The sequence below is a fragment of the Ascidiella aspersa genome, chromosome 6, assembly GCF_963924565.1.
Source record: "Ascidiella aspersa chromosome 6, kaAscAspe10.2, whole genome shotgun sequence".
Lineage (NCBI taxonomy): Eukaryota > Metazoa > Chordata > Ascidiacea > Phlebobranchia > Ascidiidae > Ascidiella > Ascidiella aspersa.
In genome coordinates, this window is record NC_139452.1 from 8,339,606 (window position 1) to 8,352,381 (window position 12,776).

Below are 12,776 nucleotides of genomic sequence, written 5' to 3' on the forward strand. Positions count from 1 at the left end.
GCTGTTCCGAAATAACGCAAAGTTCGCACAGTTGCACCGAAATGACGTAAAATGGCTGCATCTAAATCACGTAAAGTTCCACGAATCGAAAAAGGCAGTCGCTATGTTTGTCTGGTAAAATCTAGAATTCAGATGGGCACACTAGCTTGATAACAAATTTCAAGGATATGCGTTTCTGTTATTTACAGTGAAGGTTTGCTACAGGCGGTATTATTATCGGAAAAACTTAAATTCACTTACTTTTGTGTTTTAAGCAAAAATATATGCGTAAAAAAATATGCGTTTGAGCATTATAGTACCTTTTTTGAGCAAAACGATGTAAGCATATAATCATGCCTTTTTGGCTAGTTGTAGGCATAGTTTCTATTTGACCCTTATTCCTCTTTTGTAAGAACTTATAAATCCCATTATTTTGTCGCGCGTGACACCTTATTGCAATGGCTATGGAAAAGCAATGGAAGTTCCCAATGAAAGAAGATATCAAGGAGGCTTACGTCAATTTGGAAATGAAGTACCCTGATGGCGATTACACCAGTAAGTTTTAATTACCACTTGGCACAAATGGTGCTAATAGTGTCTGGGTAAGACTGACGTGACTAGTTATTGGACGGACTTGTTTGAAAACAAAATATGCTTTCGGTCAAGTCGAAAGATACCTTAAAATATTCTTAGGATGCGTCCAATTAGGGATTTAAACTGAAAATTTGAACTGCAATGTTAGTTAAACAGTATAAATGAAAAAAAAATTGTCGAACTCATATGTTCGTCATAAAACTAGTTTATACTGCAGTTTTAAAAATGTTATCATTTCTTCACTAAAGAGGGTTTAACGGCTAAACCAGTTGGCTAATAGTGTTTTTAATTTTCTTTCACGTTGTTAACGCAGCTTCCCAATATTTTACCGCATGTTGACATTAGGGATTTGTACTGAGGTTGTTCAAAGTGGTTATTTTTAAATTCCACTCAAATTTGCCACTCTTTCCCAAATCCTCTCTGTTTTCTTATTTGAATATTTATTTTTCAAATGAGTCAAAAAACTTGAGTTGAGAACAAATCCTTAAAACAGTGATGTATTTTACGTTTACATGTTCACTTCATTTTACACCCGGTGTAACCAGAGTAACGCATTGTAAATTATATTCCACTTCAACAAACATCTGATCATTTACAAAATAATTGACCAATCGAGAAATGGATTACTAATCAGACAAATTTGCATTGCAGTATGTCATTCAGACTTCAAGCGAAAATTTGCCAGCAACTATTTTATTATACTGATACAGGAAGGCATTTGTCAATCATCACGTAAATGTGCTGCATTTAATAAAAAAGCTATAGATGATGTCTAATTGGGTTCCTGTTTTACCAGTATGAGTAATCGTTTTGTCCCTGGGAAGTCATAATATAATACAGTTCCACTAAGCCCGTTTTTCTTTAATGTTTTGTCAACATATAGCCGACGAATTTTTTAATGGAAATGGGCTATATTTACTTAGAAGTGATGGCGGTTAAGAGTGACAAAATGCCAGAAACATTGCCCAAATTGTCGGTCTATGGCAGGGGATCTTAACCTTTTTCGTATGTTTTGCCCTTTTAACAAAGATGAATATCAGATAAGCGTTACCATTTATGCGGTGAAAGATCTCTGCTACCACGTCACATTGCCTATTCTCTTCTGTAAAGTTGTCACAATAACGTTGGATATTGCGCCTGTCAGGTGTTAACAAAATTGGTCATGATGTTCAAATTGATTGTCGAGGTGTAGGCCTATACTACTAAATTAATTTCTATAGTTTAAAAAGCAAAATTAACGTTGTCTTCTGCTTCGAAAATGAGTAAAATCACAGACAAAAAGAAAGTTAAGTGGGAGGAGTTAATTTTGTCACCGCGGTCAAGATACTAGAGATTGCCTTATTTGCCATTAAAAGATACTGGGAGGAGTATGACATGCGTCGGAACTTCGAAACAATGCACCGCGATAAATATGATGCTTACAAGGGCAAAGTAAGAGACAAAAACAACTAAAACCAGCATTTTGCAAACAAAGAAGTTTATTTGCCAATATTAAGCAATCCACATCTGCAAGCAACTCTAAAATTTGTTTCCGCTGACAAGTTGAAACACAGTATCGAGGTCCTTGTCCATGAAAGACGCTGACAGTTATAGCCAGAACAAACAAAAACTGTCCTAAATCATCAGCCTACTTGTGTTTATCTTTTATTGTGTTCTTGTTGGTTGACATTTTATTGTGAATTGCGGCCTGGGCATTTTACACGTCCTCATTTGGCCCTCAGAGCAATTTGAGTTTAAGACCCTTGCTTCAAGGTTTGAAAGAGTGTAACAATGTTCAAATACAAAACGTGGTAAGATAATTGCATTTAATATTGTCAAAGCTTGCATCGTTTTAGTTCCAAGTAGGCGTGGGAAATGCTCATGCAACCTCAATTGTTTAGTTTAGATGTTTTTAACTCATACATGTCTCACTAATATTGACATCGCAGTTACAGCCAGTGCTGTAACCAAAACGTTATACAAAAAAATTAAAAGCATGTCAGTCATTCGCAAAAAATAGGCGGTCTAGTCCTAGAACAAGTCAAGTCAATTGCATGAAAATAAAAACAAGAATAATAAAATTGTAAAACTAGTTCGATCCTGGGCCACGTAATTATTAATGACAAAAAATTATGTATATATCGAGGAGCAAACTGTTTTAAGCGCAAATTTGGGGGTAACTTCTATCAAAAATTGTTGGACGAAACACTTAGTCGAAGTTAAGCCATTATAGACCCATTAGGGTTACGTTCGGTCTTAGGTGCATTTAAGTTACGTTATTGGTTTGAGTGATTACAATACTGGTATTTGCATTAAGAATCGCAGGAGCTGCAGCGCTTTTACGACAAATGGACGGACGGGTACGATGACGACATGCGCAAGCTCAGGTACATGGCACCAGGGGCCATAGCCGAGCAGGCGGCCAAGCTTACCACGAAAGATGAAAAGGCCAATTGGAAGGTTCTAGACGTCGGCTCAGGTAACATACAGTTTTTTTTCAAAAATGTCCATCGAGAATCGAGCTCGTATTCTTGAAATATCTTGCCAACTTAACGGCTTGACGTAATGTAGCGAAGCAAAATGTACTTAGTGTGATATCGAGAAACACGATCGCTACAAACTTAACTTTGGTTTCGCTGACACAGCACTTCCACTTTGTTATGTATTTTCGAGGGACTCCCCGCCTAAAGATCAAAATAGGAATAACATCAGAGTCCTAATAAAACACAGTTCGGAAAAAGACAAAAATAGAACTAATACCCAATAGTCTTAATAACGTATAAATCGGAATAAGTCCTAAATCCGTCTAAAAACGACATAAATGGCCAGAATTAGGCCTATACATACAACATTTTACCTAACCCTTAACCTCACACTTAAGTACATCACTAACTTCCAAAATAGTTTTAACGTAAATCCATTTTCTAACTCCACCCACCCACCAGTGAGCCGAACTATAACCAGTGCCAAAATAGCGGCGCCCTAACGGCGTCATTCAAACTAAGGCGTTCAAACGTCGACACCAATATAGCCAAAGTCAAACCGACGGCCCCGATCGTCCCATAACCTCTCCCTACATTTGAAGGCATTATTTTGTCTTTTAGGCCTTATTCGGATAAATATAGGACACATTCAAGGGAGTTTATGACTTATTCAAACGATTCAGAACCTATTTCTCGTTGGTATTAATGTGCATTTGGCTTTATTATGTCGTGGTTGTAATACTACGGTATTAGAGATTTTTCTTCTTTAGGTATTGTAACTTTGTAAAGGTCTTACTGTGTGTTTCCATTCCGAAATTTTTAGACGACGATTTTGTGCAATAAACTAGAATACGTTTTTGTCCAGGGAAAATTCATCAGTGCCAAAAATCCGTATGTGTTCAAAGCAATGTTTCTAACTGATTAATTAAAAACAGGAAATGCAAGTTCTTTTCGACTATAGAATACATTTTGTTCTTTACGCCGATCAAAATACTTTACTCAAAGTTCGAACATTACATATTTGCAAGATGTGCTTTATAGTAGTTTTGTTTGAAATTTGTAGGTAACTTTTATCAAAATTGCTGAACGAAACATTTAGTCCAAGTTAAGGCATTTAGCCCATTATAGGGTGGTTACGTTGAGTCTGGACTTTTTTCTTTCCTGATTTTGTGTCGGATTTTATTCCGGGGTTAATTATATAGTTGTTTGTGTTCTGACTTACATGATTTGCCCATTTACGAAAAAACATTGTCTTCTACAAATTAGACGTTTTATTTTTTGCTATTGATCCATGATTAACACTGTGAGCTTGTCTTGTACAAGATCAGAGTGGTATAAAAGGTTTACAAGTTTGATTTGGTAATTTCTCTATGTTGACAAGAGCTTTATCTACAGAAGTTGCTTTTCCACGTCAGCCCAACTTTATTTAATCAACGAATCATTTACAAAATCAAAATATCCGATGGCAAAAAACGTGCCTATATCTTGACAGCTCGAGGCGGCTTACCCGGTTTGGACAACGCGTTAAAGGTCAAACGTCTGTCCATTTATTACATGGGATTTTACAAGTCACGTTTTGTTGGTTCTTTTGCACAGTCTTTACTAACTAAAATTGATAATTTGTTTATATTTTTTAATACCGTTATGTATTACATCAAACTACGATTGCGTTGGGTACAAATTTGATGAAGGGATCTTGCTTAGGTTACTTAATTTCAACTCGTCGAACATGATAAGCACACATACTGAGCAGCGGCAATCACATCCGCCTTGTATGGTGACAAATGAAGAATATAAATTTCAGTATCGCAAAAGAACAAAATCACATATATAGGAACGTCAAAAGTGTGCCACAGTTTATAATTTGCTTTAAAGTTAAGAGGTTTAGCTATCTTCAGTTGTTAACATAATTTTATGATAAATTTGTCATTTAAGGTCGGAATCATATTTGGGATGGTAAGCCAGCCCTTTAGCAAATTAGATTCACCCAGTATCGGCTACCATTAATATTCTAAAATGTACTAAGAGTGCACACTGCACATTTATCCTGCGAGACCAGTAGAGCAGTCAATATCGCGTTGCGTTTAAACTTTGTCGCAGTCGAAAACGGTAGGTCGTTGGGAAATCGAGCGCTCAACACTAGTTGAATTCGTGGATAAATTGACAACATCCTAATCACGATGTTTCAATACGTTCATGTATCATGAGTCATGTAACTGACGGTGATACAAGTTCGTATTCGGTGGGTGGCCGCTGCATATTGGAGAGTTATACACAATGTTTTGACGAGGGGAAAGAGCATAGAAGGTGGTGTCGGTCGTTGGCAAATCAGTCGCTTAGAACTGGTTAATTCAGTGGTGGGATTCCAATTTTTTGTCAGTCGGTTCTATCGCAAAAGTCATATATTTCAGCGGGTTTTGTTACAAAAGTCATATCTTTCAGGAAATAATTAAAGTATAGTGGCGGGGATGCAATCTCATCAGGTTCCAGCAAATGTTGCCAATTGCGAACCGGCTGAATCCATCATTGCTAACAGTCACACTTAAAAGCAGCAGTCGTCTGATGATTTGTACTTATGACGCAACAATTACATTTTCAGACAACAATTACAAAAGGAAAATTACTACAATTATAAAAATTCACCGTATGTATGACTGTTGCGTGCGACCTTGAGTCATTGACCATTGCACATTTTGAAAAAAAACAAAAACACGTGAGCTATACTTGGATCTAAAAATCAATGTATGGAATGAGATGAAAAAATCCATTTACAGTACCCAGTAATGCTAATCGGTTCGCTGATCACATAACATTTCGTGAGACTGTTCTATAGAACCGGTGCGCGAACCGGCTGAATTTCCATCACTGGTTAACTCAGCGGTTCTCAAACTTTTCTAAAAATTTTGCCTGGCGGACCCGTTGCAATTATTTTGATATTTCGCGGCCCTATAAAATTTCAAGGATCAGTTGACCCATATTTCTTGTAATACACTAGTGCAGTCACGATTCTTTCTTTACTCAGGGTGGTCCACGGTTGACTGCATCGCGGGCCACAATATTTCATGCATATTCTTTGCGGGCCACATAAAGTAGGCTAAATGCGTACCAGGAGCGGATCAACGTTTTTCGTTTGGTCGAGGCATGAAATATTTAAAGATAACGTCACAAAGTAATATCGAAAGACAGATGCGCTCCAGAAACTTGCTTCTGTCGTTGAACTTGTGCGCAAATAAAATCGAATGTTATGAGACTGTGAAAAGTGATGTGCGCGAAGCGCGAAAAATTTGCGTATTTGACAAACATTTTAATTAGAAGACTGCATTTTCTAGGCGTAGAATGTTCGCGTAAAAGAGATGTTGCATACTCCCCAATCGCTAAATTACAAAGACGTTATCATTTCGCGCAAAAAGGTTTAATTAACCAGATCAATTTGGATGAAATTGCAACTGGGTTTGGACCACCCTGTTCTAACTAATGCGAACGATTCGCTGATAGCAGGTAGTACAGCATAATAGATGCTTTATGGTCACAATAGACATCATAAAACACGCTATGATCCAATAATAAAGCATAACCAAAGACAAGAAAGATGACAGATAATGTTTAAAACATAGGCTAATGTTTAAAACCTTAAAAGACTAATTCTCCTTGCGGACCCTCTGAAACTGCTGTACGGACCCCAGTTTAGGAACCGCTGAGTTAACTGCATTTATTTGTAACGCCTTTTAGGTACACAATACACAAATGAGTAGAGAAGCTTGATATAAATGCCAAAGCTAAATGGTCCTCATGCCTTTTTCTAACAGGTACCGGCTTGGCTGGCTTGGCTTTACGCGAGCAAGGATTCGAAGGAGAATTTACAGCCCTCGATTACGCACAGAAGATGCTCGAGAAGTCGAAGAGGCTAGATAATCTTTACACGTAAAACTGTGCTTTTTACTTACACCTTCCTTCGACAAATGCGTATATACAGTACTCGCGTAACGGTTGTTGACCTGCAGCACTTTTTGTTTTAAAAATCGTGCCGAGAACTAATCTCAATACGTCTAACCCAGGGGTTCTTAAACTTTTTTACCGCGGACCCCTAAATTTTTTTTGCCTCGCATGGACCACGGTAGGCAAAAAAATCAAGACTGACGTCATAAATTTACGCCACAATACAAATTTAGAAATCTGCTGATTTCGCTCCAAAAATGTGAAAGTGAGATTGGGTCTTAATGCATTCAGTGCAAAGCCGTTTCATTTTTAACTAAACGTTTTCTTTGATAAATTTATTACTTCCTAAATATACAGTAATATTTTAATTTGGTTTTCATGGACCCCCTAAAACTAGTTCACGGACCCCCAAGGGGTCCATGGACCCCAGTTTAAGAACCCCTGGTCTAACCACATAAAGCTACTTCAGTAGGCGACCCAACCATATCAAACGGTAAACCAGTTTAGGGTCGCGACCCATGGGTTAAGAATCACTGGCTTATAACGTAAAGCCGAACTAATAAACTATCTTTAAGTATTTAGACTGAAATATTTATAAATAATTTTGAACAGAAGTATAAGTTTTGGTAACAACATGCATCATCACTCTCCGTAAAATAGCCAGATAACAAATTTATAGTTAAAAAATAAAAAAATTGGCAAAATCGCTTTTATTGTAAAAAGAAGCAAAAATCGTAATTCAATTTTATGTCTGTAGGAGATGTCTCGTACATACAAAAGTAAATATTATTATAGACTGTGATTGTATATATAAGGACTACTTTTAAATGCCTTTTAAATAAACTTGTTCCAGGTCTTATCATGAGCATTGCTTGACGGCCAGCAATCCTCTTCCCTTTGAAGACTCAAGTTTTAACCTTATTGTGGTTGCTGGTTCGTTTGGCCCAGAGGCAATACAACCAGATTGCCTAAAAGTAAGAAGCCCTTTCTTTATTTTTGTTTCTATTTACAAGATTATTTTTTTGAAGTGCCTCTAAACCAGGGGTTCTTAACCTTTTTTGTATGATTTACCTTTTTAACAAAGATGAAAATCAAATTTACCCCCATATATAAAATAGTGCTCATCTATTAAAAAATGAAAGTACAAATTACGTACATGAGGTATAATCCAGGGGTCGGCAAACTTTGTCTAGTCGCGGGCCAAAACCAATCTCAAAAAGGTTTCTGCGGGCCGCACTAAATGTTAACTAATAATTGGGTTATTTAAATGTTAAAACGACTGTGAATCAGTCGGACCTCGGATCGTTTTTGCAACAAAAAACGTGTTTAATTACATTTAAGGAGACAGAAAAGTGTTGGCGCAAAGCGAAATTTTTTCGCATTTACGTAGTTAAAATAAAAAGTACTTAAAATGGACTATATGATCAATGCGACGGCTGTCCTTACTTTTTGGCACTGAGTTGTTGTTGTGATTCCAGTTTGGTCTTATTTTTTTCTTTTCAGACGGGAAAATTTTGACTCAAAAGAGTTTTTGCTCATCATATTTGGATGAGCATTTGTTATGAAGTTGTTTTAAAGGAGCAGGTTTTATGGTGCAGTTTGAAAATGTTTCCATGCACAAAACACACTGGATGCTTAAGACCATTCTCAATAAGATATGTGAATCCAAAATTCAAATAATTTTTGTGGTACTTTCTCTTCTTGGGCTTTTTTGTAGTGCTTTCTCTTCTTGGGCATTTTTGAGGTTAACTTTTTGGTTACCTTTAACGAATATATATCAGTTAATGAGTTATTTTTACCACTGAAACGCCTTAATCACTTGGCTAAAAGATCAACAATAAACCAAGTCAGTTAAGCCGTACCCAGTGACCAAAAGTAGGCCATCACATACATAACTAGCAATTTTAAAAGGTGTTTTAAAGCTTATAGTTATCGCTAGTCTACTAATTAATAAAGCACTTAAAACCCGCTATCGCCAAACTTTCTGGGCCTAAACTGCACAAAATTAAACTTATTTCACACTGTCTGCTCGGAAACACGTTACCTAAATCTATGCCGTGACTGCTGAAGAAGATGATAAATTTAAACAGCAAATGAAACTAGATAAGGATATTGCAAATAAACTAAAAACATTATCCAATCCATTAGCGAAGCATAACGTTACTGAAACAAGACGATAAAAATCAATAGACTACCAGACAAGCTTTGAATGAGCAGTTCTAGGAAAGTAGGCTACCAATACCTACAGCTGGCACAATTTGCTGTCCTGTCAGCTGATGTGGATATTTTGATTGATAGCTAATTTACCCCCTAAAACGATGAAATTTACCCCCAGGGGTAAATTTACCCCAGGTTAAGAAAGGCTGCTCTAAACGAAATTGCAATCTGTCGGACCTAACAATATGGTCCTTGTAAATTACTAAACATTTGGTTTGCCAATCTAACCATTGTTAGCACCCTGTGTTTCCAAAACGGGCCCAACCATTCAGTTGGCAAGCTAGGTTTACTTTAGTTCTTAGGGCTGACTAATCCAACCTTAGCAAGCAGAATTTTCTTTCAAAACAATTTTTGCATTGCTTGATCGTGACACGTTTACAAGGTCCTGAGAGAACTCTCATAGTTTAAATAAGGTAATCAGGTGGCACCTGAGAAATTAGTCCAGTTCTAAACAAAAAGGTCTACGACAATTAGCGCATCCAAAGGATCAAAAAGTCTGACTTTTAGACTTCAAGTTTAAGGCATTGGACAATTCACTATTTTGACTTAACAAATTTGCATAAGAAGATTTAGTTTAATAGTACTTGACCCACCCGAACCCGAACCCAAACGCTTACCACCACCCTAACTCAAATATTGTGCGTTGATTACATAAATGCTTTAGGCCGTAATACATCAATGTGTGACGTAACAATCCTATATACCACGGACGAGAAATTATCTTATGCCCACGAGATTTGTACTTTTTCCCCAGTGTTTATTAAATTAATGCACATTGTTTGGGTTAGACTTTAGGTTGGCGTTTGGGTTCAAGTGGGTCAAGTGTTATTAATGTCACATTTTATTATCTTTTGCGATTTTTCAGCGAATATTTTAAATTTATTTATGCCGGGACTTTTCCGCCCTTGAATGTACTGTCGGGTGGCACTATATAAACACAAGTAGTATTGACACCTTGACAAGCTTTCGCATAACCGTGCCTCATCAAGTCAAGGTAGAAATGCCAAATCAAATCAAAATTAAAATGTGCGCGACTTGTGTTGGCTCATATTTTCACCGCAACGTTTTTCAGGAAGTTATCCGGACTCTTAGGCCCGGGGGATGTTTGGTCCTGACCACACGAATCAGCGAAGTAATGACGTCTTACAACGACATGTTGTTCGAGGCGTTTGGTCGACTCACATGCAACGGTACGATCGGAGAAGTATCGAAGGAGGTTTTCGACCAGTATACTTGGGAAACTAGTGAAACCGAGACTGAACGCTTGATTGGCTTCCTCGTCTTTTGCCGTAAATTATAAAGATCTTTACCTCAGACGGGATACCCAATCATTCATTTTTATTTCTTATTCTAGTTGTCATTGTAACTTAAATCAAAATATTTTCGCGTCGCTTTGATCGTGAACTCTGGTGAAACCGAAAGGCCATCAGCTTTATTTTTTACCTAGAAATAACATTTTACATTTCACCTATTAAATAAGGGTATATTATCCTTGAAATTGCACATCAAAATTCGTATTTGAGAAAATGAGAAAATATTTTAACAAGACTTGCTCAGTAGACACACCTCATAAATCATTTATTTTTGAAAGCATATAACTTTTCCAATTTTAGATACTTTTCGGAATGCTGGCAATTAGTCCGATATCATTTTTATAAGACAATCCTGTGGATTAGTCTAGGATATTATAAACGGAAGTTTTAAAGTCTGCAGTTTTACAAGTGCAAGTAACACACAACCCACTGCATTGACATATAATCAGATGACATGTCGGTTAGCCTAATTGCTGTTAAACAGCTGTTTGTTTATTTAAACTTCAAAGGCAAAGCGTTGGGTACGTATAAAGGACCCCAACCATAAAGCCGACATTGGAAAACATCGGATTAAAAAAATAAACAGGACTAAAACCTAATATCGTCACAACGTCTAAATCGGAATAAGTCCTAAATCCATCGTAATAGGCCAATATGTTCATATCCAAGCCTATATATGCAACTTTCTACCTGACCCCAATCCTCACCCTTAAGTAAATCACCAACTTCCCTAATAATTTTAACCCTGACCCAATTCCTTGTGGGTCTTATTGTGTGTTCCCCATATTAATGTGTATTATCGCATTGGTCACAAGAATGGCAAGAAGCATTCGGATTGCTGGGATCGAACAAATTTATATGAGCAGGACCGATCTCTCCCAATCTCTGCGACTGATTCAAGCGATCTTACCTATTGATCCTAGTGGTTCTTGCCGTTCTTGTCCGCGTTCGACAAATACCGCTCAATTTGAGTGCGCTTGAAAATTAGGCATATTTTTATGAAAAAGCTTTATAAACCTAGTAAATGTATTCAACATTTGCAGCGTAACTTTAATATGTCCAATTTGTATCGAGCGTTTGCATTTTTGTTTTGGCACGAAAGTTCCAATAATGCGTATCACGGTTTGTAATAAAATGTCTATGTTGTCATCTTGAAATTGTTTTGGAATTAGATTCACACCTCATTTTGAGCTTAGCATTGGCAATTAAAACAAGTTGTACAGCAAATATCCCTTAATACAACGACAAGCCAACCTTTTTAAGCGTGTACATCAATTTCGCAGTAATATTGTGTCAGTCCCGATTCAGCGACAGGTTTTATGAAATATACACTCATTTCCTATCGCTTACAGCTTTTATACACATGCATATCACGGATGCAAAGTCCTATACGGTATCGTTAACCCGCAAGCAAACAGTTTTTTTTTTGAACCAAGACGTAACATAATAAGTTATTATCAGATTTTTTCCGTGGTAATATTTCATGTTGTTTAACATGTTACGCTTGGCGCCATTTTTTTGCTTGGTGTTACTTCAAAATTACAAATTTGTAGTTAAGTAGCCTAACTGAAAAACTGGTTGATGATTTTGCGATTTACGAGATGGGGGCTACTAATCTAATTTTCCTGACCAATCGTTAAAATAAGCAATATTCTATTAAGCACAACTTTTCCAAAGACACTGTCTGAAAATTATAACAGAAAATGTTGTATCATTTCCTCTTAACAAAAGTATAATCATGAATTTCACTCGGATTCTTCTACTTGAAGTATATGGGATCGACAAACAGAAGTCCTCCATTGTGTTAAGATAGCTTCTTCTTTCGTATGGACGATCTGAGTATTCGATCTGAGTATGACCGTTTGTCGCAATTGTTGGCCGTTATATGGGGCACTGTGGGACTATGTGGTCAGTACGTTCCTTTAAACCACAATCACAGAACGCACACTTGACCAGGCACATTTGATCACAAAAGATCACAAACGCCCAACCACTGTTCTAAGCCTGCTAAGGCAAGTCCAGGCACGCCGAGGCAGGCCAAAACCCAAAGGTGTATTGGAGGCGTTGGGGTTTGTAGTGTATTCTACAATACGTTTTAACGTTATATAGTAAAATAAATGTTTTAGATACGTTTTAAGTACGTTTTAACGCTAAATAGTAAAATAAAATGTATTACAGGCCATTCCCATGCTACAGTGTTTGACATTTTACATGTGGACAGTACGAGGGTTAAAATACCAAAAACAATCTTTTAACCTCCGTCAGTCACATTTTT

General features: G+C 37.0%; 1 protein-coding gene across 1 annotated transcript; it reads left to right on the forward strand.

The window, feature by feature from the left end:
• The first annotated feature begins 440 nt into the window (after positions 1–440).
• Positions 441–11,239, forward strand: LOC146139497 (methyltransferase-like protein 27). The gene is made up of 5 exons (XM_083392253.1): positions 441–534; positions 2,870–3,031; positions 6,842–6,956; positions 7,825–7,945; positions 10,261–11,239. Exons 1-5 carry the CDS (start codon positions 444–446, stop codon positions 10,486–10,488), a joined length of 717 nt encoding a protein of 238 aa, XP_083248379.1. The 5' UTR covers positions 441–443; the 3' UTR covers positions 10,489–11,239.
• Positions 11,240–12,776: the final 1,537 nt, after the last annotated feature.

What these genes read in the sequence shown, in the direction of transcription:
- LOC146139497 (XM_083392253.1), top strand. Translation starts at nt 444, where the DNA reads ATGGAAAAGCAATGGAAGTTCCCAATGAAAGAAGATATCAAGGAGGCT. An exon ending in CCCTGATGGCGATTACACCA is followed by an intron (nt 535 to 2,869) that starts GTAAGTTTTAAT and finishes ATTTGCATTAAG; the next exon opens with AATCGCAGGAGCTGCAGCGC. An exon ending in GGTTCTAGACGTCGGCTCAG is followed by an intron (nt 3,032 to 6,841) that starts GTAACATACAGT and finishes TTTTTCTAACAG; the next exon opens with GTACCGGCTTGGCTGGCTTG.